Source organism: Brienomyrus brachyistius, chromosome 14 (genome assembly GCF_023856365.1).
Source record: "Brienomyrus brachyistius isolate T26 chromosome 14, BBRACH_0.4, whole genome shotgun sequence".
NCBI lineage: Eukaryota > Metazoa > Chordata > Actinopteri > Osteoglossiformes > Mormyridae > Brienomyrus > Brienomyrus brachyistius.
In genome coordinates this window covers 18,133,944-18,159,099 of record NC_064546.1, presented here as the reverse complement: position 1 = coordinate 18,159,099, position 25,156 = coordinate 18,133,944, and the positions used below count along the sequence as shown (strand labels likewise).

At 46.7% G+C, this 25,156-nt stretch overlaps 2 protein-coding genes and 3 long non-coding RNA genes across 5 annotated transcripts; 3 read left to right on the top strand and 2 right to left on the bottom strand.

Moving 5' to 3' along the window:
- Nucleotides 1–1,401: 1,401 nt before the first annotated feature.
- Nucleotides 1,402–5,732, bottom strand: cmpk2 (cytidine monophosphate (UMP-CMP) kinase 2, mitochondrial). Its single transcript, XM_048974809.1, has 5 exons — nucleotides 4,822–5,732; nucleotides 4,172–4,286; nucleotides 3,703–3,904; nucleotides 2,569–2,802; nucleotides 1,402–1,960 (listed from the first exon to the last, which is right to left on the bottom strand). Exons 1-5 carry the CDS (start codon nucleotides 5,410–5,412, stop codon nucleotides 1,828–1,830), a joined length of 1,275 nt encoding a protein of 424 aa, XP_048830766.1. The 5' UTR covers nucleotides 5,413–5,732; the 3' UTR covers nucleotides 1,402–1,827.
- Nucleotides 5,733–5,799: 67 nt separating this feature from the next.
- rsad2 (radical S-adenosyl methionine domain containing 2) lies at nucleotides 5,800–9,636 on the top strand. The gene is made up of 6 exons (XM_048974810.1): nucleotides 5,800–6,243; nucleotides 6,326–6,487; nucleotides 7,520–7,749; nucleotides 7,884–8,033; nucleotides 8,284–8,316; nucleotides 9,200–9,636. Exons 1-6 carry the CDS (start codon nucleotides 5,892–5,894, stop codon nucleotides 9,362–9,364), a joined length of 1,092 nt encoding a protein of 363 aa, XP_048830767.1. The 5' UTR covers nucleotides 5,800–5,891; the 3' UTR covers nucleotides 9,365–9,636.
- Nucleotides 9,637–10,842: 1,206 nt separating this feature from the next.
- On the top strand, nucleotides 10,843–17,349 carry LOC125707796 (uncharacterized). Its single transcript, XR_007382360.1, has 2 exons — nucleotides 10,843–10,957; nucleotides 11,286–17,349. It is a non-coding gene; the product is annotated as an uncharacterized LOC125707796 (long non-coding RNA).
- A 789-nt stretch (nucleotides 17,350–18,138) lies between these two features.
- Nucleotides 18,139–25,144, top strand: LOC125707794 (uncharacterized). The gene is made up of 9 exons (XR_007382358.1): nucleotides 18,139–18,206; nucleotides 18,359–18,518; nucleotides 18,679–18,989; nucleotides 19,142–19,453; nucleotides 19,605–20,058; nucleotides 20,370–20,521; nucleotides 21,136–21,593; nucleotides 21,745–22,051; nucleotides 22,208–25,144. It is a non-coding gene; the product is annotated as an uncharacterized LOC125707794 (long non-coding RNA).
- LOC125707795 (uncharacterized) lies at nucleotides 18,873–20,973 on the bottom strand. The gene is made up of 3 exons (XR_007382359.1): nucleotides 20,924–20,973; nucleotides 19,089–19,400; nucleotides 18,873–18,928 (listed from the first exon to the last, which is right to left on the bottom strand). It is a non-coding gene; the product is annotated as an uncharacterized LOC125707795 (long non-coding RNA).
- Nucleotides 25,145–25,156: the final 12 nt, after the last annotated feature.

Here is a 25,156-nt window from a genome sequence, read left to right as displayed (position 1 = left end):
GTGCTCAGTGATTGCACAGAATTTGTAAACAGTCAGGATGGTCAGTGATTGGTCGAAACAAGGATGCTAGTGCTCCATTAGTACTTTACACTAACAAGACTTCTGGAACTTCCAGAACGGGGAATAAAACCAACTTAGAATATAATCTTATATAGGTGATTGGAAAAAGCCTTTGATTTAGGTTTTATGTATTCAGTCAAAAGCTATTCAGGATATAATCCAAGTATTTACAGTGGCAGTCATGTGATTTACATAAATATGATATCAGCGTTTTATGTAATTGCACATAAATTTGTTAAACGGAGGCCAAGAAAACAGCGAAAATTACAGGGTCTGTTTCCAAGGTATGTGTGATCTCAGGCTTCTATATGGCCATTAATGTTCAAACGTGGGCTTAAACTGCTATATAACTTTAACAAGTGTGCCAACGTGTGGATTAACCAGTAAACATTACCTAATGATTTATATTCACTCAAATAAAAAAAACTCATTTTGCACCCAACGAGGGCCTTTGTGTTATTTATCAAGGACTGGAGGAGAATTCTGTGCTTTTAACTAATGCGACATGCAGCAGACTGCTGCATGCGGCGGCCTTTTGACTGCAGAAAACCTTTCCCTTTAAATGCGTCATCGGTGTAAACAAAGATCACTGGCAGCGGGTTTAAGCGCAAATAAACTGCCTCTGGGAGTCAGCAGCTAAATTCTAAACATTCGAGCATCATCCTCCGCTGCCGCATGCTGTGTTATGTACAGGGTGGGTGAGACTCTAGAGCCCCACTTGACTCGATTTGAGCTGCTTTGACTTTGGTTATTGACGGTCAGATGATACTCAGTGACCTCGCCCCCCCCACAAAGTTGGTGTTGGGCACAGATACAGCACAGATGCAGAAGAGATTTGGGATCAGTCCTCGTCCCCCACTTCCTCCATAATCGAATCAGAGAAAATTCATTAGTCGCTTATACCTTATTAGCAGTCGTATAAGGTTCGGTTCTGCGTTCTCCCTCGTGTTGAAGACCATCCCCCAAAGTCTCCAATCCTACGCCCCTCCCTGTGTCATGTGATTAAGTTCACCGTCACACCCTAGAAACACACCCCACTGCGGCGTAGAGTTATTGTGTCATCAAAGCAAGTCCTGTGCGAGGAAATGGTTGTGAACCTGAGCCCTTTGAATTTCACGGTCATCCTCGGCAGATTACGGGCGAGGGACGAGGGGCACAGTGGTCCTCAGGCCTGCGAGGGGGTCCGGTTACGTCTAAATGTGACTCTAATGGACACGGTGGACAATGAGAGAAGAAAAACAGTATTTGGTTTAAAGATGAGCTTGACAGATGTGTGAAAAGGAGCAAAATGCTTCAGGGCCGTGAGTAATTGGATACAGAAAACACCGTCTTAAATTAATGTATAGCCTGAGTGATTTTACTGTTTATTGAACTTGAGTGTCTTGATGAAAGATTCCAAACTGATAAAATAAAATGAAATTCACACATAACCTGTAAGTGAACACAATTCCTTGTTCCTTGAGTTTCAGCCTGGACAGATCATTGCTCTCGTTCCAGCTGTGTGCCAACGTTGACACTCAGAGCCTAGGGACTGTTCGAACATTTTAGCTCTGTGTCGACATCAGAAATGCAGCAGCATGTCCAGCCGCTGGTCTTAGAATTTTGCGTCAACGCACCAGTCACACCACTGCCGCAACCTGGATCTCCTGCAGGGGGATGGGAGGGGTCTGGAGTGAGGCGAGCGGGCTGGAGAACCAGTTCTGTGGTGGTGTGCTGCCACCTGCTGGCCAAATACAGTATCGCAGCCTGTCTCTGCAGATCCATGTATTACAAGCTCCTCCGCAAGTGCACTTTATCTTTAATTACAAGCAGCACTTGTTGCAGGACTTCTTCTGCAGAAGGGCTGGCATCCACAACCACACAGGCTGGGTCCTCCATCCTCCTGTAGGCCTCCTCCACTCTTAGGACCAGAAGACACAGTTTAGCAGCATGCTAACAACAGCTTTTGAATGCATTACATTAAAAATCATAATATAATCAACAATGAACCCTTAAAAAAACACCAGCTATGGTTTGTTTCAAAACATTCAAAACTGGAAACTTTTTTCTAGTTTTCTAGTCTATTTGGTTCCAGCCAATCAGTTCTGTGAATTTACTCTTCATACTCAAGTGGTTGGTAGAAACAAACTCTTGGTCTGGATTTGTACTTCCTGGACCTGAACTTCTGGTAATAATTATTAGCCTGGTACTTCTGCTGAATCCTCTAACACAAATGTGCAGCTGGTGTGACTAAGTCATAAGCGGTAACAGCTAAAATGTTAATCCACACAGGTAACCTACAGTGCTAAAACCTTCCTCAATTTAGCTACACCCCCTCGCCAATGATTCAAGATGAGCAGGAACTGTGTATTTATCTATCTATTTATTGCATTTAGCTGTTATTTTTTAGCTACAGCAACTTACACTGCTCATTTTTCTTTTAATTCATAAACGTATGTCTCTTTTTTCTTGATGAAAGGAGCGTCATGCACCATTTGTCCAGCAGGGCGGCGCTCTGCTCTCACTCACTTGCTGCGGAAAAGCTGGTTGGCCTCCAGCTCCACCTCCTCGCGGGTCTTCTCCCCGCCCCTCCCCGTGAGCCTCCTCAGCCGCTCCTCGGGGCTGACGGTCAGCAGCAGGACCAGGTCGGGCCGCAGCAGGTCGCCCGGCCAGCGGTACACCTCAGACCCCCGGCCTGGCAGATTGCCCACCTTGCCGCTCACGGCCGTGCCGATGCCATAGGCGGCCGTGCTGTGCCAGTACCTGAGACGTCAGTAATATGGACGCCACAGGCTTCAGTTCATGTTATTAATATTGTAATTAACGAGGACTGAACAGTATCAGTTGATACTATTAAACAGCAAAAATCTTAACAGAAAGACAAAATTTAGCTACATTTAAAATGTAGCTACTCTCTATGGAGACTTGATATGTACATGTTGATATGTATATCTGTATTCTATCTATGCATAATTTATGTATAATTTATGTGTAATCCATGTTCCTTTCCATCCACCGCCGCTGTCCCCATGTCTCACATGTTTGCATGTTCTATTCTTTTGGTTGTATGTGCCTATACGTTGTGTTAATTACAATAAAACTGAATATGAATTGAACTGAATTGAATCAAATCGAACTGATAAGAAGGGACATGACAAAATCCAAGAGTGGTGACCTGCTATAGCGACTGATACACCATCTAGTGTACGTGCCCCGAGATGGACTGGCATCCTGTCCCAGGTGCACCCCAGCCTTGTTCCCCCACCACCCCCACCGACACGCTCCAGGCACTGTGACCCTCTGGGTGGAACATGCATGAAATAGATCGTAAAAGTCACACAAAGACTCTAGCCATTATTGTTTTTAATACTTAAAGTGCTTGTAAGATGGACTGCAAATGATTGTAATATGTCACATATGCATGGTCTTGCTGTATCTCAGTGTTCTTCTAAATCATTTACCAAAAAAATCTCCCACTTCTGCATAAATCACGCTATGTGAAATTGAGTAATCCCTGTGTACCAAAGGATGATAAAGGTATCATTCAAAATTAAACCTATTATCCAGTTAACACTGTGCCCTAGACTGGGTCTCTAGAGAACGTTCATTGTAGCTAAACGAACATCAGATCTATGAAACTAGAAACGAGGTGTATAGGCGCACCTGTCGACAATAACGGGAGCCCGGGCTGACTCTGCGGAGATCTGGGCGGCAGTGACGTAATTCCCCAGGGCGTAAAATGCCCGCCGGAAAAGGGCGGGTTTGGCGTCGAAGCAGGCTCTCCATGGACTGAGGCAGAGTGGGGGGGAGCGCAGCAGGACGCCCCCGAGGGACTCTTTCAGGGACTCGGTCAAGGTGGTTTTTCCTGGACGAGTGGAGCGGCAATTTTTTAAATTATACAGTGCGCAAACCATCGACCCACCTGTCTTGCAAACCCGTATAAATAAATAAGCCGTATATTACAAATAGGGCTATAATGTCCATTCGTTATAAGTATACGACATTATTAATAATGCAGTCTGAGCTTTGGTGCGTTGCGCAATGACTTTTTCAGTTAAATATCAGACTTACAAGTGATCTGCTGTTGTTTAATATCTGTGAATTTTATATTTGCGGTATGTGTGCAGTAAACCTGTTGCATCCAGCCCTTCAATGACAATCACTGGGAAGCGGTCTCCCTTCCTCGCCGGCAACGTCAGATCCACACTCTGCAGCACATGCTGCGCTTCCGGAATAACGTGAGCGCACTTACGGGGAATTAAAAAAAGGAATGAAAGGAATGTTATGCATGCGTGCATTTATATGACCAAATTAATCTCTATTTATGTAAGCAAACAGGACAGTCTTGTTACCAGAAAAATGCATATCCAAATACAAAAAAAAACTAGTTCGATCGGTCAGGTAAGACATCTTAAATATACACTATTAAGAAACAGAAACTGAGTCTTTCATTACATACAAACCAAAACTACACTGTAACCTGTTCTAGCTAAAGGCTAAATAGACAGTTGCTTTGGGACTCCGAATCACCTGCGTTGTGGAGAAAGTACATCAATATACTTTTCGCGGTGGATGAGAGGGAGGGGGTTCCCCAAATTAAGCTTAGCAGTCCCTGACTGTAACATAAAACGACTCTAAATCACCAAGGACATCCCTGATGGAGGATACACCGAGCGATTCAGCGAAACGCGCAAATGACCGATTTACAGCAAATAGGCTTAAATAAACCAAACAAGTGCAGTGAATTCAGACGCGTTAGGAAAGCCGATTTTCTCACGCTACCTCCGCCATAACACGGTGGGCTTCTAGGAAGCTGTAGAAGACGCTGGAGTTTATGATGTCCATCGCTGATGGGTGATGATCTGGACTCGGGACGGGTGCCACGCCGTAGCTGTCAGCCGCGGCCACTGCGCCGTCCTTCGCGGGGCACAGCAGCTCCTGGCGCCACTGACCGCCTCCCTCCCCGGGGACGTAGGTGCACACGGCCAGTCGGTTGTTTTGAAGCAGTTTGCTTAGAATTTGCTCCGTCTCCGGCGTGCCACGCACGCCATTCACGAAAAAACCCTTGACCAGAGAGTTTTTCACATTGGGACGAAAGGAGGACATTTCAAACACAGCATCTCCCCCAAACCTCGAAATTAACTCATGCCGAAGATCGTCGTGGAAAAGAGCTCTTTGGATTCTGTCTTCGACACAGACGTGGAAGGAGTAGCTTCTTTCTCGTCTGAATATTTCTTGAAACGCCGGCATCTCTGCGTCTGTCGGTGGGGTTTTAATAAGAGAAAAATACACGGGTTCGATTGCTGGGTTCGTCTCGATGGCGAAGAGCCGAGAGGACCAGTGGCTCAGGCAGCTGAGTGCACGTCTGCTCATATTTACTGCAAAATGCTCCGCGAAGTAGACCACGATCACGATGAGGTTTCATTCACAGGCTGATTACAAAACGCACTGTAACGAACCGAAACTTACGGATCGCATTCGACGAGAAACCGAAAGTAAACACTGTTTACACGAAAACGAAAGTTCGTTCACAGAGCACCGAAACTTTACTTTTCCACGTATGGAAGACTAAAAACTCACTATTTTGAATCGCAGGCATGCATTGTAATATGTGATTATTTCATGTAGGCTAATATGTGCAGATGCAACAAACTCTGCAGTGTAATCTGTAATATTCGTGTTTTCAGACTTCCAGGCACGTGACCCTCCCAGTCTTTCGTTTTCTGTATTTTGAAAGATAAATTGCTCTCCAGGTTTTGCAACGTAAGTGTGGCCCCATGTGACCGAGATAAGGCAGATAGTATAAATATTTCCTCTCGTGTTTTCACGAGACCAGAGTAGAAAACTGAACGATGTTTCTCTCAGCTATAGTCGATCTCTTGCATTTTGTTTTACAGGTGTGCGAGTGTGTCAGCCACCTTCACATCGTCAGTGATGTGGTGGGATGGGCACGCACCTGGATGGGGTTTAACTTTCTAAAAGTGCGGGGTCCTGGAAGAAAGGATGTGCAGAAAGTAGAGGGGGACATCGACAGAATACCGAGGGAAAGCAATAATCCAAACGCACCAACTCCCAGCAGCGTCAATTACCATTTCACACGGCGGTGCAATTATAAATGCGGGTTTTGCTTTCATACCGCCAAGACGTCTTTCGTGCTGCCCCTCGAAGAAGCAAAGAGAGGGCTGCGTTTGCTGAAAGAAGCAGGTGAGTTCTGCGAAACCTAGCACCTTCTTCAAAGATAGATAGATAGATGCTAATAAACGCTGTTTTGCATCTTCTTTTACAGGGATGGAAAAGATTAACTTTTCTGGCGGGGAACCATTTTTACACGAGAGAGGCGACTTTCTCGGAAAACTGGTCCAGTACTGCAAACAGGATCTTCAACTTCCAAGTGTCAGCATAGTAAGCAATGGAAGCATGATCAGGGAGAGATGGTTTCAGAAGTACGGTAAGCTGCACCATGTTACTCAGCTTTATTATTATTATTATTATTATTATTATTATTATTATTATTATTATTATTATTATTATTATTATTATTATTATTATTATTATTAAAAAGGGGGTGGCATGGTGGTGCAGTGGTAGCACTGTTGCCTCTCACCTCTGAGACCCGGGTTCGAGTCTCCGCCTGGGTCACATGTGTGTGGAGTTTGCATGTTCTCCCCATGTCGTCGTGGGGTTTCCTCCGGGTACTCCGGTTTCCCCCCACAATCCAAAAACATGCCGGGGCTAATTGGAGTCGCTAAATTGCCCATAGGTGTGGATGTGTGAGTGTATGGTGTGTGAGTGTGCCCCCCATCCTGGGTTGTTCCCTGCCTCGTGCCCATTGCTTCCGCGATAGGCTCCGGACCCCCCGCGACCCAATAGGATAAGCGGTTTGGAAAATGGATGGGTTTTTTAAAATTGAGCTGCAGTGCCACATATGAACTGCAGGTGGCAGGTTGTTTTAGTGCGCAGCAGTTAATTAGCTGCTAGGCAACTTGAAGGAATATTCAAAATGTCACATTGTAACACAAGTCACCCCCTTGTAATGAACTGACTTCCTGTTCAAGTGGAACCGCCTATGCGTTACAGTTAAGGTTCCAGATGACAGCAGAACTTGTTGGTAAAATGATCGAGGGAGTTTGATGGGAGGGTTAGTTATTCATATCTTACCTTGTATTCTACAGCAGTGGATCTAAACTCTGTCCCTGTAGCCACCCCTAAGCAGGTCATTTTTGTTGTAGTACCTGCACATCAGAGCCAGGATAACAATGACTCATCTTTAGCTGACAAGTACAATTAGAAATCTGGCATGTAGGTGGAGGAATTAAAAAAATGTGGACATGCAGGGTTGGGGCAGAGGACCCGGCTGTGATCCACTACTTTGCGGCATCATAACATATGGCCCAAATGTCATGACTTTGAGTGAATTCATCTTTATTAATCAGAAGGTAAAAGTGCACCCTCCCCCCCCCCCCCCCCCCCCATGTGACAGGTGAATTCCTGGACATCTTGGCTGTCTCTTGCGACAGCTTCACCGAGGACACCAACATTCAGATCGGCCGCACCCAGGGTCGTAAAAGTCATGTGGAGAACCTGAAACTGGTCCGTGACTGGTGCCGGCAGTACAAGGTGGCGTTCAAGATCAACTCCGTCATCTGCAGCTACAATGTGGAGGAGGACATGAGGGAGCACATTGCGGAGCTGAACCCCATTCGCTGGAAGGTATGCGGACCCCCCCCTCTCTGGGATTCGACAGCCAATCAGCAGTGATTCCTTTGCTAATACTTTATCTTTGAGGCATTAGAGTATCCAGTCATCTACTGAATGATTCACTTGTGCACGTTTTTGTGACATAGATATTTCAGTGTCTGCTCATCGAGGGAGAGAACGTCGGGGAGAGTGCACTCAGGGACGCCGAGAAGTTCGTCATCAGCAATGAACAATTTCAAGAATTCCAGGATCGGCACAGAGACATCCAGTGTCTCGTTCCAGAATCCAATCAGAAGGTAGAGTTCTAACGCCATAGCAACGCACATAGCAACTGTACGTAATAATATAGTGACTAACAGAAACAATGTGACATTAGCAACATAAATAATGAGCAACTGAAATAATTAGATTTGTAGTTAAAAAGATTCTACATAACAGCATTTGTACTGCATGAATTTTAACAATTTATCTTTGTGAGGTTAGATTAAAAATAGATATGACAAGCATTGTTAAATTAATAGTATATCTTAATTTTTGTTTTTCCAGATGAAAGACTCATACCTTATCTTGGATGAATACGTAAGCAATTTTATACTTTTTTTTTTTTTCCAATTTTAACTTTTGGAAACTGATATACATTTTAATCATCTTAGCATTTGCAAATGGTGACCTCCTTTATATCATGAATGTTAGACAGGCCAACATAACAAGCTCCTACGTGACTTAATTTCATGCCACTTTAAATTCAAAATCGTTTTCATTCACCTTGACCACACGTCAGCATTTTCCCTGGTTCACATAGACGCCACGTAATTTATAATGACCCCGCGACTGTTCAGACTGCCAGATGTTTATGGAAAAAAACATTATGGCAGCATTCTAGAATTACACGATGGAAGAAATTTTAAGTCTATACTCACTTCCTTATCGCCTAATCTCGTTTCATCTGAAACAGCCGTTGCAATCTGTATTTGACAATATGGCCTTGATTTAACTCATATAAACTGCTTTACTTTACTGTAAACCGGTATGACAGGAAAACTTCAACTGTGTTTTGTGGTTGCGTATATCCTGGCAGCGGCGTTAAGTCATTTATAATAAGTAATAAAGTTAGGCACATTGTTACTGCATGATTAGCGGTGTATTGATTGCAGCAAAGCCCCTGCTTGTCTCCGCATTGAAAACCGAACTGCGTCCTGGGCACGCTGCCATTGAGTTTCATAAAATGCGCTCAGCTCATCGGGGTTTCGTTTTTTTCCCCTCATTCGTTTATACTGCACGAGTTTGCACAAGCGATATTTGCAAATCTACCAAGGAGTAATGCATGGTAACTTTCTCTGCAACTTGCCGCCACTCGCCCTATACTGATAACAGCAATTTTCCGGTAATAAATAAACGTGTCAGTGACAGAGTGCTGTTATGTTAACTCATCTTAACTGTATAATGTCCTTCTTCCCTCTAGATGCGCTTTCTCGATTGCAGAGAAGGACGGAAGGACCCGTCGAAGTCCATCCTTGACGTGGGTGTGGAGAATGCCATTCAGTTCAGCGGTTTTGACGAGAAGATGTTTCTGAAGAGGGGTGGCAGATATCTGTGGAGCAAAGCCGACATGAAGCTGGACTGGTGATTTCCGGAAGCCAGTGGATTGAGCTGTTTGTGTTCTTGAGGTTTATTTTCTTCATTTTTTCGTGAAGTGTTTTGAAATTCACTTTTATATATTTTTAGAAAAAAATGGAAATATACTCTTTTTAACTTGTACTTATGTTTCTGTATATTACATTGTCTACAGGAATTTCTGTTGTACATTTCCAGTAATTTTATTTGTTTTATTTATTTATATTGATTTTAGGCTAATTTCTCTGCATTTCATTTATGTAAAATAAAGTATTTTTATTATTCTTTCATCTCCATGTATCTTGCTTGCCCTGGTCAGGGACACAGGGGCCTGGCACATATCCCTGACAGCACAGGGCGCAAGGCTGGGGGCACCCTGGGCAGGACGCCTGGGGTTAGCTAAACGAACTAAAAAAAACTACAGACCAAGATTTCCTTTCAACCAACCACTTGCGTCCGTCGGAATGTTTACTTTCTGCACCTGAAATGTCCACCTCTGTCATAATTACTGGTGTCATTTCTATATAGCGATATAGCTGATGTACGCTTACATTTTTAAAGAAGACACCTCCATTGTAGATGTGGATAAAGTGTATTATTGCAATAATTCTGCTTCTTAAAAACCTTTTAAAAGGGCTATTTCGACACACTCGATGGTTTATCACTTTATTCCATCACTTTTGGAAATGGATGCAGTGTTATCATAATATTTCTGAATCGTTTAGCTGGATTTTTCTCCATTCACCACCCTGCCACATGAGCCGGTTCATAACGTACAGGGATCTACCAGTTATGAAGAGCATATTTTTAAAGATTCCCTGGAAGCAGAAGCAGATTATCCCCCTTATCCCTTAGATGACATGGTTGATGCTCTTTCTGTTAGCTACATACATTTACACTTGTCTTTATTATTATACGGTCACATCTCTGCACAGCCTCCTACATTTTGCACCTGTAAATATGAGAACTGTGCACTGGCCAGTGCTGCAGTGTCTTTATTTGTGCCACTGTCTTGTCTTCCTGCACTGTACGGCAATGTTTGCACGTGGTTGCAGGCACCTGCAGTTTATGTCGTTCTGCGTAGATTTTGAAGTCCTGTGTTGTTGTCTCGTTTCACTGTACTGCATAGGCTGACTTGAAATTTCCTCTGCCAAATGAAGTATAATCAGATTTCATATAATTGTAACATGTGCTGGGTAATAATAATAATAAAAGGGCTCCATCCGCTACACTACTTCACCCCTTAACACCTATAACTGGGAAGGGGCCGGCCAGTCCTATAGGCGACAGAGGTGGCCAGGTTCTGGGGGGGGCGTCGACTTGCCTGCTAATTTCGCTTTGCCTCAGCAAGGACGCTTACCTAGGACGCCACATCGGCTAGGACCGGTACCGCCTAGATGTCTGTGACCCAAGAATTTGGCATGACTGTCATCACAGGCAAGAGTCTGGCACACGGCGGCTTTTGGCCGAAAGAGGGCGCCCTTTTTTTAGTTTTTCCCCAATGCTTTCGTTTCAGTGTAGCAGAATTGCGGTTGAACTGCTTAAGGATACGATTTCAATGGCGTCTGTCCAGCGGCTGTCACGGAACAACTGATTCTTCTCCCTGGTGAGCGAAGTTGGGCTTTTGTCAAGGTACCTAGGAATACTTTGGCGATCATATTGATATAATATTTATTATGTAAGACATTGCCGATGGTCTGGCTATAAAATAGGCTACGTCGCCTGGGAGGGATCAGAGGCTTTCCATGAATCTGTAAACTAAGAAGCTGCTAAATTAACACAGATAAATACATGCACATATTAGGTTGACATCTAACTGGCCAGGATTGCATTTCGATTGAAATACCTGAAATTTACTTTTGGGGGTAAATGGGTCAAAGATCGTTATTAGCTTTATTTGTGTAACGCGTTGTTTTTTTTCTTCCTCCCCACAGGTTCCTAATATAGAACTAATACGTTTTCGTGGATGTCATGGGCATATAACTCAGTGGATCATGTGCAATGCTTAAGAAATGCGGAAAAGCTGAAAGCGTCTTATTTAAATAGTCACACGCACGAGCCATATGCACCTTTAATCCAAAGCAGTATCTTGGTAAACTCAGCCGGCGTCTCCGCCGGGGGACCATTAACGCGGGGTAACGGCAAGCACACCAGAGGCCAGGTAATGTCTGTCTTTTTAACTAGCTTTTCCCCGTTTTATGATCGACAGGCAGTTTGATGAGGACCCGGCGTCTTCTGCGTGATGCATGCGATCGTATTGCTGTTTAACAACACCAGATTTGGCCATGAATAAGCTACTTTTTGTCTGTCCGATTCCTTTTTTGTGTGTTTGTGTCCAGTTTTTTTCGTTGCAACTTCATCGATTGTCATCAATGCATTTCGCACTGTTCAGTCTAAAACGGGGACCTTTAGGAGAAAACCGTGTTTGTGCCGGTGATTTATCCGCAGGTAGGTGGGAAAACGTCCTTATACCACGCCATAAGTTTGAAATGTGGATATTACGGCATATTTCTAGAATAGCACCCATACATTTTCCATATTCCCTTATCCTGTGTACAGGGTAGCGGGGCGTTCGGGGGCGGCGGGCGGGGAATAGCCCAGGATGGGGCGCCAACCCATCGCAGGGCACATTCACACACCATTCACATGTACATGTACGCCTTTGGGTGATTTGGTCACACCAGTCAGCCTCAGCATGTTTTTGGACTGTGGAGGGAGAAACCGGAGTACTCGGAGGAAACATGACGGTACAGGAAGGGCATGCAAACTCCACACACTCGGGGGCCGGGGCTGAGGAATGTAGTTACCGTACCTCTGCGTGTTTATTTGAGGTTTGCATTATAAAATGAGAGCCAAGGCTTTCTGCGTTGTGTGCACTTATGCTTGCAACACGACCGACCTTTTAACTGTAATACTGCGCCTGCCTTTACGGAAACATGGAATAATATAAGGAATCAGAACTATCTGAATTTTCTTTTTTACAAGATATGGCAACTTCTTCCTTTTCCTACATTGTCGTGTGCATTACGGGGTTAAGACTGATTGCTCTGCGATTATATTTGTAGCTATAATTATATTTATCTCAACAGTCTTTACGCTATTATTACACGGATTTATTTTTAATTTGACGTTTTGCTAAGATCTCTGTTAGAAGTTAAGTTGCCTTTTTGTCATTGATTCTTTTTAAGGAAGGGCATGTTCAATGATGGTACACTAAATTTATATGTTCATGTTCCTTTTGGGATGTGAACCTGAAATATCCTGGTAGTCCATGCATTCATTCTATCATTTTGCTGCTATATTGCCAAAACGTTATAAGAGGCTCATAAATTATCCAGAGGAAACTATAGGCAAAAACATATATAGTGTATTTAATTGCTGCTCTGTTTATCGATCTTATAATGCCAAGTTATATCATGCCCTTAGAAGTTACCTTCAGGGTGATACAGTCATAATTTATCTTTCAGTTAAACTTAACCTCGGAGCTTGGAGTGAGTCATTATTGCATATGTATATGAAATAGAAAAGTAGGACTGCATTGGAAGTTATTCGGAACATTTAATTAAATGGTAGATTTATTAACCCTCATTATTTTAACTTAAATCATGGCACCGGTCCTTGGAAAAAAATCCATTTCAAGAGCTTCTCTCAGCCCAGAAAATCTCTTTAGTTGATTATGTATGTGCAACAGTTGTCCTTATATTCAATATGTGGAATATAAGGTGTTTTTGGTGTCCAGAAGAATTCTGTGGCCATATGTGTGTTTTACATTATCACTATGAAGACTTATTCAGGTTGAGGGACCTGAAAAGTCTGGAAAAGTGGCAGTTGTTCTTGTGAAAAAGGTTCCTGGGAAGCTTGTTATACCAACTGGGCCAGGGGGAGGGGAGCGAAGATGAGCTCCGGAGGGGGGGGGCGGCAGTAAGTAAGCAAATTGGCCTCACCGATACTGCATGAGGGGGAGGTTGACTTGTCCCAGCCCCGTAACAATCCGAATGAGGAGGCGCCCTTGGAAATGGCTGCGCATGAGAAGACGCCTGCTGTATGTAGCTGTGACAGACGACGACCGGGAGCCCAGCCGAGATGCTGGCTAAAAACAGGCCGGATATCTGAGGCCGGGCGAGGAAGCTGTCCGCCTCCACGCTTAAGTAAGCTCTCGCGTCACACCTCAGCACTGAGAGCCTGGATGGTGGTCATGTGATCTCCCTTCTAGGGAAATTCGGAATTTGTGTTATGGCAAAATTGACTGGATTTCCTGGGTAAAGATGTCGCCGAACTGGACGCGATGCTGGCCCAGGGGATCGGGCTGTGTTAGCCAGCCAGCCTCCAGGACATTGCTCTCCCATGTGTATCTGTGCTGCAGTTTCTTTAATGAAGCTGTGACAGATATGGGACCCTTATAATTTACTTTACGGCCTGCAGTAGCAGCCTGCGCTGCTGATCGTGCTCATCCACGCCTCCTCCTCCTACATGGGCCTGCCGTATTGCCCTAAAAACTCCTCCTCAGTTCCCATTTGCCCCAGATCGTGGGTTAGGGCGAAGGCTATTGATATAGTTTCATCTGTTTTATCTTGAACCTAGTGCTGGTCAACCCATTGAGTGGCATGGCTTGTCACCAAGGGCCGATTTAGCGAGCCAGCTTTATTGGCATTGAAGCTTGCTGGGGGAGGGGGCGGTAATTACGTAGGGCTCCACAGGGGCTTCAACCGGCCCTGCCCACCCCCCTGACTGCACGCTGTGTCAGTGTAACTTTGACATGACCACTGCTGGTCGGGTTACTTGACCTGGCAAATGTTGAGGTGGAATTCCAGTGACTTTGTTTATCTTTAAAAAAAAAAAGTTATGAAAAGCTGGTTAGAGAAGCAGAGGAGAAATTATGCTGTAATTCATTGTCAGAGATTCAACGGATTACTGTCAGCGTCACCTCGGCTGCCCAGATTATAATTACCTGCGTAATTAAATCACAAATTAGCTAGTTAAACCAGCCATAACTTAGGAATTTATCCGGTAGAGTGGCTCTGCGGATAGCACTGGAGCGTCGCACCTTCAGCCTTGCGGTTTGAGTCCTGCCTTAATCTCTGCGTGTGGAGTTTGCCAGCAGATGTGATTGTGTGCGTGTCTCTTGCAGTCCCTGCCTTGTGCCCTGTGCTTAGTTAGATAGACACCAAGTCCCCGGCAGCATAGTGCAAGATAAGTGGTTGTAAGATGGAGGGGTGGGCGATATATTTGGAAAAAGGTCCAGGCGATCAGGAGAGGGATGTTGAAATCAGGTTTCCTCGAGGCTCAAACCGTCGTCACGGACAATCTACGTGGGTTGCATCTCCTCCTGCTTCCCAAAGCCACCACAGGACATTGAGAAATCGGCAGACCTGCTTAATACAAGGTGGAACTTTTTGCCGTCTCTTATGCAGGGTCTGTACTTGCTGTGGAATATAGGGTTGATAATACTCTTCGAATGTGTCTGGAAATACCGAATGAACCCGGAATTCCTGCAGGCTTGTGTACAGAAGCTGGCATCTCGGTGGAGCCCAGGTGTCGGTTACTACGCCTGATTGCTTCTCACATAGCAGAAATGCCTCCAGGGTGAGCGGGCAGGCAGGCGTTCCGGACTCCCATCCCCGGAGTCGGGCTGTGCCAGCTGACTCAAACGCTACCTATTTTTAATGGTGTGCTTGTTTCTGTTTTGTTCAGGCTGATGGCAGGTCGGCCACATGTAATTCTGAAATGTCCCGAGGCTTGGGAGGTAGAACCTAACAAATATAACAGCTTAAAAGGAATAAATAAGGAGACAAATAAACAGACACACTTTCAGCATAGAATTTCAATATAATGCAACAGGTGTGGAAAAAATGCTCCTGGACCTAATAGTCCTTTTCCTGATGGTTCAGGTGTGTATGTATGTCATTCAAATACGGAGGTGGAATGAGGAATCGGTAGCTTCACAGAAGGAACCTTGGAAATGGACTACAGAAGAGAGACTCCGACCTCTCCAACCAGGTAGACTGGCATTGAGAAACACTAGCAAGAATCTTAGGGCGCTTTTGACTGCAGACGGGGGGAAATCGGCTTTCCTGAAGGCCCGTTTAACTGTTCCACCCAAACAGCTGCTACTTGGCTCTCTGTGCGTATCCCGGTGATTCCAGTTAGCTCGGGATCGAAGTCTTCCTCTCTCTCGCCGCGTGATTGTCCTCCGAGAAGGAAACATTTCCTTGGTTAATACTGGAATTTAATGGGTAACGATTGAGAACATGTGTGCTGAGAACGGAATAAGAGATGGGACACCATTAAGCAAGTCTCAGAAATGTGGTAAATTTTATCCAAAAGTCGATCCATTCATGTTTGTTTAATGCAGGGTTATCAATCAGGATCTTATCCCAGCTAGCATAGGGCATAAAGCAGGGATGCAGCCTGGATGGGATACGAGTCTATTGCAGGGTACAAGATAGAGATGCCGACTGATGTAATTGGACTACAGGAGGACAGGACCAAACCTGCAACCTTGAGATGGCAGCAGTAGTGCTACCCAGTGCTGCAGCATGGCATGCTAATCCAGAAGTGTCTGTCGCAAATATTTGTGTCCGCTAGCTGCGACCGAACAGGACTGCTGTATTGTCTTGGTGGTCGCTCCTCAAGTTTCCATTGTGCTCATTGTTTCGGCGTCTTAACTGAACAAAGCGGTATTTGTCATATCTATAAAAATTTACATGTCCATCTGGGAACGGAGCACAATAAGCAGTTAGAAGATGGATTTGTTTAGGTAATGTTCATATTGCTGGGAGAAAGTAGGATGGAGAAATGTACAGAGAACTTTAATTTAGAGGGTCAAGTTAACTGGGGAGAGATGTTACCTGGTACAATAGGCGGAGCTTAAATTTGGCACCGCTTCTGACGTCATAAGCGCGAGCAGGTGTATCCCTTATTCTGATTGGTCGAGGGTTTATCTCCATATAACATACATGCTTATACCAGGTGTTGCCGATAGGGGGGCATATGATTTGGGAGATAAGGGTTGGCGTAAAACTTTAATAGAATAAAAATACTTTCCATGTATTTATGTGTTATTTTTAATTACGTTTTTAGGAAGGATGAAACGTATAGCGGGGTGAATATAAGCGGGGTCCGTCCGGCCGCAGCCACGGGCTGTTAGGAGGCACAAGTGTCACGGCGTATTTTAAAAGAAGAAAACACCAAAATGTATTAAAGAAGATATACTTTAGTGTTATTTAAAAAAAAAAAAAAAGAAAGAAAGAAAAGCAGGCAGAATTTAAGTACAAACATGCCCGAACAAAAGAGAAGAGCAAATGCTAATTTATTAATGTGATATTTTAAGTATGTTTTAAGGCATAATAAAACTTTTAACAATTTTAACGGGGTCACCGGATGCGTCCAGCTTTTTTAGCTATAGAGGAAAGAGGGTCTGGCAGTTTTAAATGGTAAAAGCAGTAGTTATGTATTGTTAAAGGGTTATTCTTTAAACAAAAATGCACTATTTTATGTCGGTAAAACACAGCCATCCTGTTTTTAGGGGGATTTATGCGTGTTGCATGTCGAGACATGTCGGTCAGCTAATGTCCGCGGCAGTGGGAAACGGAGCGTCGGCGCGAGAGCTTTTGGAGTCGTGAGCGATAAGCGTCAGCGAAACAAAATGGCCGCCGGTTGACAAATTATTGCACGGTGCCTGCAGAGTGACTGTAACATCTCGTTTAACCACTGGTCCTGAGTGCCCCATCATGGCAGTAAGCACATTACATCTATTTGTTGATCTGTCGTATTTGTAAATAGTATAAAATAACATATTTCTAATTTAAATAAAAGTCGATCTCTAACACCACAGCTCTGGGGCTCTGACGCCCCGCTGCGGGCCTGGGGGTTGGATGAAGTATCTAACTACAGTTGTTTAATCAGCGGGATGAAGTGCCGTAACCTAAACGGTTGTATGACAAATTAGTGTAAAATTTTAAATCAGTAAGATTTAAGTAATAAAACAGTCTAGCTGTATTTTGTTAGTTTTATTTTAAATAAGATGCTTGCAGTTTGTTATTAATTTAATAGCTGTAGGAATTAGTGAGCGGTATTTAGCAACATACATTAAAAACACCTTCAACATTTCAAGCAGATTTCATAAAACAAGACACCGCAAGGAGAGCGTTCGATTAGGAGATGGCGCCGTACGTAGTCCTGGATAGGAACTATAGTGAGCGGTGTTTAGCTACGTACTTCAAAAACATTTTAAAATCTTTGTTAGACTAACACCTTAGTTATTTTAATAATTTAAGGGATAAAAAAACATTTGTCGTGTTTGTCAATGTGTTATTTTAAGTAAATGCGTTATTTTCTAACGGCAAAAGCCCTGTCATCCACTATGCAGTGAGACCAGACAGTGACTATAGCACCCCATTTAACCGCTCGTCATTATTAAAAAAACTTTTACAGAATAAAGACGTAGTTATTTTAATAAACCCACATTTTTTTAAGTAAATATTTGTTTATGCTCATATGCACAAACACACACACACTGGTGGTCAGGCGGCTTTAGAGTTTAACTTTATGTCTGTGAAAGTATAGGACTGAAATGTGTATTCAGACCCCCAAAAAATAATTGTTTTCTAAGCTATCGCAAAAGAACAGACTGAAATAGACTTGTAAATTTTAAAGAAAAGACATTTTCACTTTCATTATTTTAACTTTTTGTTAATGTTTAAAGGTATACAAACTTCAGTTGTATCGGACATGTGAACAGTGTGGCCATTTATCATCTACCTTTTCTAACTGTAATGTTTGGGGGGGGGGGGGGAGATGGCCGCATTATAAGGCTCTGCCGGTCGAATCGACAGCAAAAGCAGAACCTGAGCGAGGTTCGAAGCTGCGATCTGCCGAACGCAATAATGATGACTGGACGGACGCTCTGCGGGTAGTGCCACCCATCCGTCCCCGACCCACCGTCCCTTATAGACCTTGTTTTATAACGGTCGACGCGACAGCAAAGAGAGAAACAGCACTGAGCGAGGTTCGAAGCTGCGATCTGCCGATCGCAAGAATGTTGACTGGACGGACGCTCTGCGGGTAGTGCCACCCATCCGTCCCCGACCCACCGTCCCTTATAGACCTTGTTTTATAAAGCCCTGGCGGGCGTCGCGACAGCAAAGAGAGAAACTGTCCTCAGCGAGGTTCGAAGCTGCGATCTACCGATCGCAAGAATGTTGACTGGACGGACGCTCTGCGGGTAGTGCCACCCATCCGTCCCCGACCCACCGTCCCTTATAGACCTTGTTTTATAAAGCCCTGGCGGTCGACGCGACAGCAAAGAGAGAAACTGTCCTCAGCGAGGTTCGAAGCTGCGATCTGCCGATCGCAAGAATGTTGACTGGACGGACGCTCTGCGGGTAGTGCCACCCAACCAACCCCGACCCACCGTCCCTCTTAGGCCGTGTTATTAAGGCTGTCGAATCGACAGCAAAGAGAAACAGCACTGAGCGAGGTTCGAAGCTGCGATCTGCCGATCGCAAGAATGATGACGGGACGGACGCTCTGCGGGTAGTGCCACCCAACCAACCCCGACCCACCGTCCCTTATAGACCTTGTTTTATAAAGCCCTGGCGGGCGTCGCGACAGCAAAGAGAGAAACTGTCCTCAGCGAGGTTCGAAGCTGCGATCTGCCGATCGCAAGAATGTTGACTGGACGGACGCTCTGCGGGTAGTGCCACCCAACCAACCCCGACCCACCGTCCCGTATAGACCTTGTTTTATAACGGTCGACGCGACAGCAAAGAGAGAAACAGCACTGAGCGAGGTTCGAAGCTGCGATCTGCCGATCGCAAGAATGTTGACTGGACGGACGCTCTGCGGGTAGTGCCACCCATCCATCCCCGACCCACCGTCCCTTATAGACCTTGTTTTATAAAGCCCTGGCGGGCGTCGCGACAGCAAAGAGAGAAACTGTCCTCAGCGAGGTTCGAAGCTGCGATCTGCCGATCGCAAGAATGTTGACTGGACGGACGCTCTGCGGGTAGTGCCACCCAACCAACCCCGACCCACCGTCCCTTATAGACCTTGTTTTATAACGGTCGACGCGACAGCAAAGAGAGAAACTGCACCCAGCGAGGTTCGAAGCTGCGATCTACCGATCGCAATAATGTTGACTGGACGGACGCTCTGCGGGTAGTGCCACCCAACCAACCCCGACCCACCGTCCCTCTTAGGCCGTGTTATTAAGGCTGTCGAATCGACAGCAAAGAGAAACAGCACTGAGCGAGGTTCGAAGCTGCGATCTGCCGATCGCAAGAATGTTGACTGGACGGACGCTCTGCGGGTAGTGCCACCCAACCAACCCCGACCCACCGTCCCTCTTAGGCCGTGTTATTAAGGCTGTCGAATCGACAGCAAAGAGAAACAGCACTGAGCGAGGTTCGAAGCTGCGATCTGCCGATCGCAAGAATGTTGACTGGACGGACGCTCTGCGGGTAGTGCCACCCAACCAACCCCGACCCACCGTCCCTCTTAGGCCGTGTTATTAAGGCTGTCGAATCGACAGCAAAGAGAAACAGCACTGAGCGAGGTTCGAAGCTGCGATCTGCCGATCGCAAGAATGATGACGGGACGGACGCTCTGCGGGTAGTGCCACCCAACCAACCCCGACCCACCGTCCCTTATAGACCTTGTTTTATAACGGTCGACGCGACAGCAAAGAGAGAAACTGCACCCAGCGAGGTTCGAAGCTGCGATCTGCCGATCGCAAGAATGTTGACTGGACGGACGCTCTGCGGGTAGTGCCACCCATCCATCCCCGACCCACCGTCCCTTATAGACCTTGTTTTATAAAGCCCTGGCGGTCGACGCGACAGCAAAGAGAGAAACTGTCCTCAGCGAGGTTCGAAGCTGCGATCTGCCGATCGCAAGAATGTTGACTGGACGGACGCTCTGCGGGTAGTGCCACCCAACCAACCCCGACCCACCGTCCCTCTTAGGCCGTGTTATTAAGGCTGTCGAATCGACAGCAAAGAGAAACAGCACTGAGCGAGGTTCGAAGCTGCGATCTGCCGATCGCAAGAATGATGACGGGACGGACGCTCTGCGGGTAGTGCCACCCAACCAACCCCAGCCCACCGTCCCTTATAGACCTTGTTTTATAACGGTCGACGCGACAGCAAAGAGAGAAACTGTCCTCAGCGAGGTTCGAAGCTGCGATCTGCCGATCGCAAGAATGTTGACTGGACGGACGCTCTGCGGGTAGTGCCACCCAACCAACCCCGACCCACCGTCCCTCTTAGGCCGTGTTATTAAGGCTGTCGAATCGACAGCAAAGAGAAACAGCACTGAGCGAGGTTCGAAGCTGCGATCTGCCGATCGCAAGAATGTTGAGTGGACGGACGCTCTGCGGGTAGTGCCACCCAACCAACCCCGACCCACTGTCCCTTATAGACCTTGTTTTATAACGGTCGACGCGACAGCAAAGAGAGAAACTGCACCCAGCGAGGTTCGAAGCTGCGATCTGCCGATCCAAAGAATGATGAATGGACGGACGCTCTGCGGGTAGTGCCACCCATCCATCCCCGACCCACCGTCCCTTATAGACCTTGTTTTATAAAGCCCTGGCGGGCGTCGCGACAGCAAAGAGAGAAACTGTCCTCAGCGAGGTTCGAAGCTGCGATCTGCTGATCGCAAGAATGTTGACTGGACGGACGCTCTGCGGGTAGTGCCACCCAACCAACCCCGACCCACCGTCCCTCTTAGGCCGTGTTATTAAGGCTGTCGAATCGACAGCAAAGAGAAACAGCACTGAGCGAGGTTCGAAGCTGCGATCTGCCGATCGCAAGAATGATGACGGGACGGACGCTCTGCGGGTAGTGCCACCCAACCAACCCCGACCCACCGTCCCTCTTAGGCCGTGTTATTAAGGCTGTCGAATCGACAGCAAAGAGAAACAGCACTGAGCGAGGTTCGAAGCTGCGATCTGCCGATCGCAAGAATGTTGACTGGACGGACGCTCTGCGGGTAGTGCCACCCAACCAACCCCGACCCACCGTCCCTCTTAGGCCGTGTTATTAAGGCTGTCGAATCGACAGCAAAGAGAAACAGCACTGAGCGAGGTTCGAAGCTGCGATCTGCCGATCGCAAGAATGATGACGGGACGGACGCTCTGCGGGTAGTGCCACCCAACCAACCCCGACCCACCATCCCTTTCAGGCCGTGTTATAAGGCTCTGCCGGTCAAATCCACAGCAAAGACAAACAGCACTGAGTGAGGTTCGACGCTGCGATCTGCCGATCGCAAGAATGATGACGGGACGGACGATCTGCGGGTAGTGCCACCCAACCAACCCTGACCCACTGTCCCTCTTAGGCCGTGTTAATAAGGCTGTCGAATCGACAGCAAAGACAAACAGCACTGAGCGAGGTTCGAAGCTGCGATCTGCCGATCGCAAGAATGATGACGGGACGGACGCTCTGCGGGTAGTGCCACCCAACCAACCCCGACCCACCGTCCCTTTCAGGCCGTGTTATAAGGCTCTGCCGGTCAAATCCACAGCAAAGACAAACAGCACTGAGCGAGGTTCGAAGCTGCGATCTGCCGATCGCAAGAATGATGACGGGACGGACGCTCTGCGGGTAGTGCCACCCAACCAACCCCGACCCACCGTCCCTCTTAGGCCGTGTTATTAAGGCTGTCGAATCGACAGCAAAGACAAACAGCACCGAGCGAGGTTCGAAGCTGCGATCTGCCGATCGCAAGAATGATGACGGGACAGACGCTCTGCGGGTAGTGCCACCCAACCAACCCCGACCCACCGTCCCTTTCAGGCCGTGTTATAAGGCTCTGCCGGTCAAATCCACAGCAAAGACAAACAGCACTGAGCGAGGTTCGAAGCTGCGATCTGCCGATCGCAAGAATGATGACGGGACGGACGCTCTGCGGGTAGTGCCACCCAACCAACCCCGACCCACTGTCCCTCTTAGGCCGTGTTATTAAGGCTGTCGAATCGACAGCAAAGAGAAACAGCACTGAGCGAGGTTCGAAGCTGCGATCTGCCGATCGCAAGAATGATGACGGGACGGACGCTCTGCGGGTAGTGCCACCCGACCAACCCCTACCCACTGTCCCTTTCAGGCCGTGTTATAAGGCTCTGCCGGTCAAATCCACAGCAAAGACAAACAGCACTGAGCGAGGTTCGAAGCTGCGATCTGCCGATCGCAAGAATGATGACGGGACAGACGCTCTGCGGGTAGTGCCACCCCACCGTCCCTCTTAGGCCGCGTTATAAGGCTCTGCCGGTCGACGCGACAGCGAAGAAAGAAACTGCACTGAGTGGGGTTCGAAGCTGCGATCTGCCGATCGCAAGAATGATGATGGGACTGACGCTCTGCGGGTAGTGCCACCCATCCATCCCCGACCCACTTTCCCTTAAGGCCGCGTTATAAGGCTCTGCCGGTCGACGCGACAGCGAAGAAAGAAACTGCACTGAGCCAGGTTTGAAGCTGCGATCTTCTGATCGCAAGAATGACGCTAGGAAGGGACACTCTGCAGGTCGCGCCACCCATCCATTGACCCACTGTCACTTAAGGCCGCGTTATAAGGCTCTGCCGGTCGACGCGACAGCGAAGAAAGAAACTGCACTGAGCCAGGTTCGAAGCTGCGATCTGCCGATCGCAAGAATGATGACGGGACGGACGCTCTGCGGGTACAGCCACCCATCCATCCTGTCCCTTAAGGCCTGACTATAAAGCTCTGCCGGTCGACTTGACAGCAAAGACAGAAATTGCCCTGAATGAAAAAAAAAACATTTACTGATATGTGATCTGAATTTCACAATATACTTCTATTTTTTGCGATTGAAAATACAATTCTCTGTTTGCCTGGAGCCCATACAGGTGGGAAGTCACGATGGGCCTGTTTGCGTAGACCGTTCTGATTCTCTCTGCTACTACTGAGTAGGTAAGCTGACACGTTGGCTGCGTCGGGGGCCCCCGTGCCCTCTGGCAGCCAGCCAAGGGTCCAGCCTGTTCCCGACTTCGGAACAGGCCTCTCCGTGTAACCGGTGCCTGTGGAGAGCAGGAGACGGAACTGACTCCCACGTTCACGGCGTCTCCGCCCGACTAAGCGCTACAGCAGGGATGCGTCCACGATCTCCCTTACCGCCGTGATCTCGCTTCAGGGGCCCGGATTTATTTGAGGTCTTGTAACCAGTCTGGGTGGGGCTGTGTTCTATGTCCAAATGCTTAAGGTCATTTCTAAGCCAACTTAGTTACGGTAGCCAACGTGCAGGACGACATTCAAGACATTCCACGAGCGTTGTTGCGCAAAATTGTGCCCCGTAGCTCTGTGTGTGCAATAACTTAAATGTGTGGGAGGGGAAAGCTTCCCAAAACACATTTTTTCGCTTTCTCAGTGTTGTTCAAGCACAGCAGTGTCCCTAGTGAATTATCTGTCACGGCACACAAGTGCTGACCGCTGGTGGTTTTTAAATAGCTCCCTTCCAAGGCTGAGAGGTCTGGCGAGTTCACTGCAGTGACCCACGCCCGAGATCTGCCAGGCAGGTCTGGCAGGAACAGGACTAGCCGATTGGCTGATCGCTGGGGATTTAGCTGGGCCTTGCAAATGCGCCGGTCACGGTTCACGTGGAGAATCTATCCAGCCAAATTCCATAGCTGCTCATCCGGCACAGGGGTCATGTTGAATATGAATCACTGGAAACACTGGTCATGAGCAGAGATGGATAGTTTAGGTCCAGAGAGTAAAAGTCCAGACCAAGAGTTTAAAGCCAGTTGAGTATAAAGAGTCACAGTCACAGAGTACTTAACTAATTGTTTGAAACAAAATCTTGGTCTGGACTTTTACTCTCTGGACTTCTGGTCATGAGACAGGGACACCTTTGACTTTTTTGTGATTAATTGGGTAATTGTAACCCAAATTATTCGATCATCCCATTTATTATTGGACCAGGGATGTACAGCACCTATCCAAAGCAGCTTTGGACTGCGATATACCCTGGATGGGATGCCAGTTCATTGCTGGGCACAGTCTCACACATTATAGGCAATTTTGGGATGCCACATGTCATTGGGGGGAGGGGGACAATCGAGGGCCCAGAGGGCACAGGGAGAACTCAACAAAACTCAGAGCACAGGCTAGTGAAAGCCCCTGGTTCTATCTACCAACTATTGATCTTTTTCCTGTCTCGCCGATAGCATTTCCATGCACGTTGTTGGCAGAGCTACTGCCGTTTGAAAATGAAAATTTCTGGTTTCCGGACTCAGCTTGTTCTGTAATATGGTTTTGCTTGAAGTGACGGTTTGTGTGCGTGATTCATGGGTTTTAGAGATTCAGTAACACCTTTTATAAAAGGTGAAACAATTTGATGTAAAGAGGAATAACAGCAGAGTTTGGTTGCTGAACCGCAATTTTTCTGTTGGAGTTAATTTTGTGATGAATGACGTGATTCTCGACAGTCAGGTGTTACTGTTCCCTGTGAGTGCTGATTAAGGCACTGGCACTACCTGGATTAATTTTGGTCTTGTAAGCATCACAAGCAGGATAAGTTGTTGGGAAGATGGATGGATGGTATATGAAGATCAATACTACATGTAATGCACTACGCCTATTGATTTATGAGCTTGTGTTGAAGACCATTTGCTTCTTGCATTCTTCACTGCAATTTTTCCATCCATCTATCCGATCATCTTTTCTTTGGATTGTGGTAGGAAGCCAGAGTACCAAGAGGAAACCGGTGGAACACGGAGAACAAACTCCATTGCTCCTCTCTACTTCTGCACATGGAAGATGTTATCTTAGCAGAACATCTGAGGGGGCG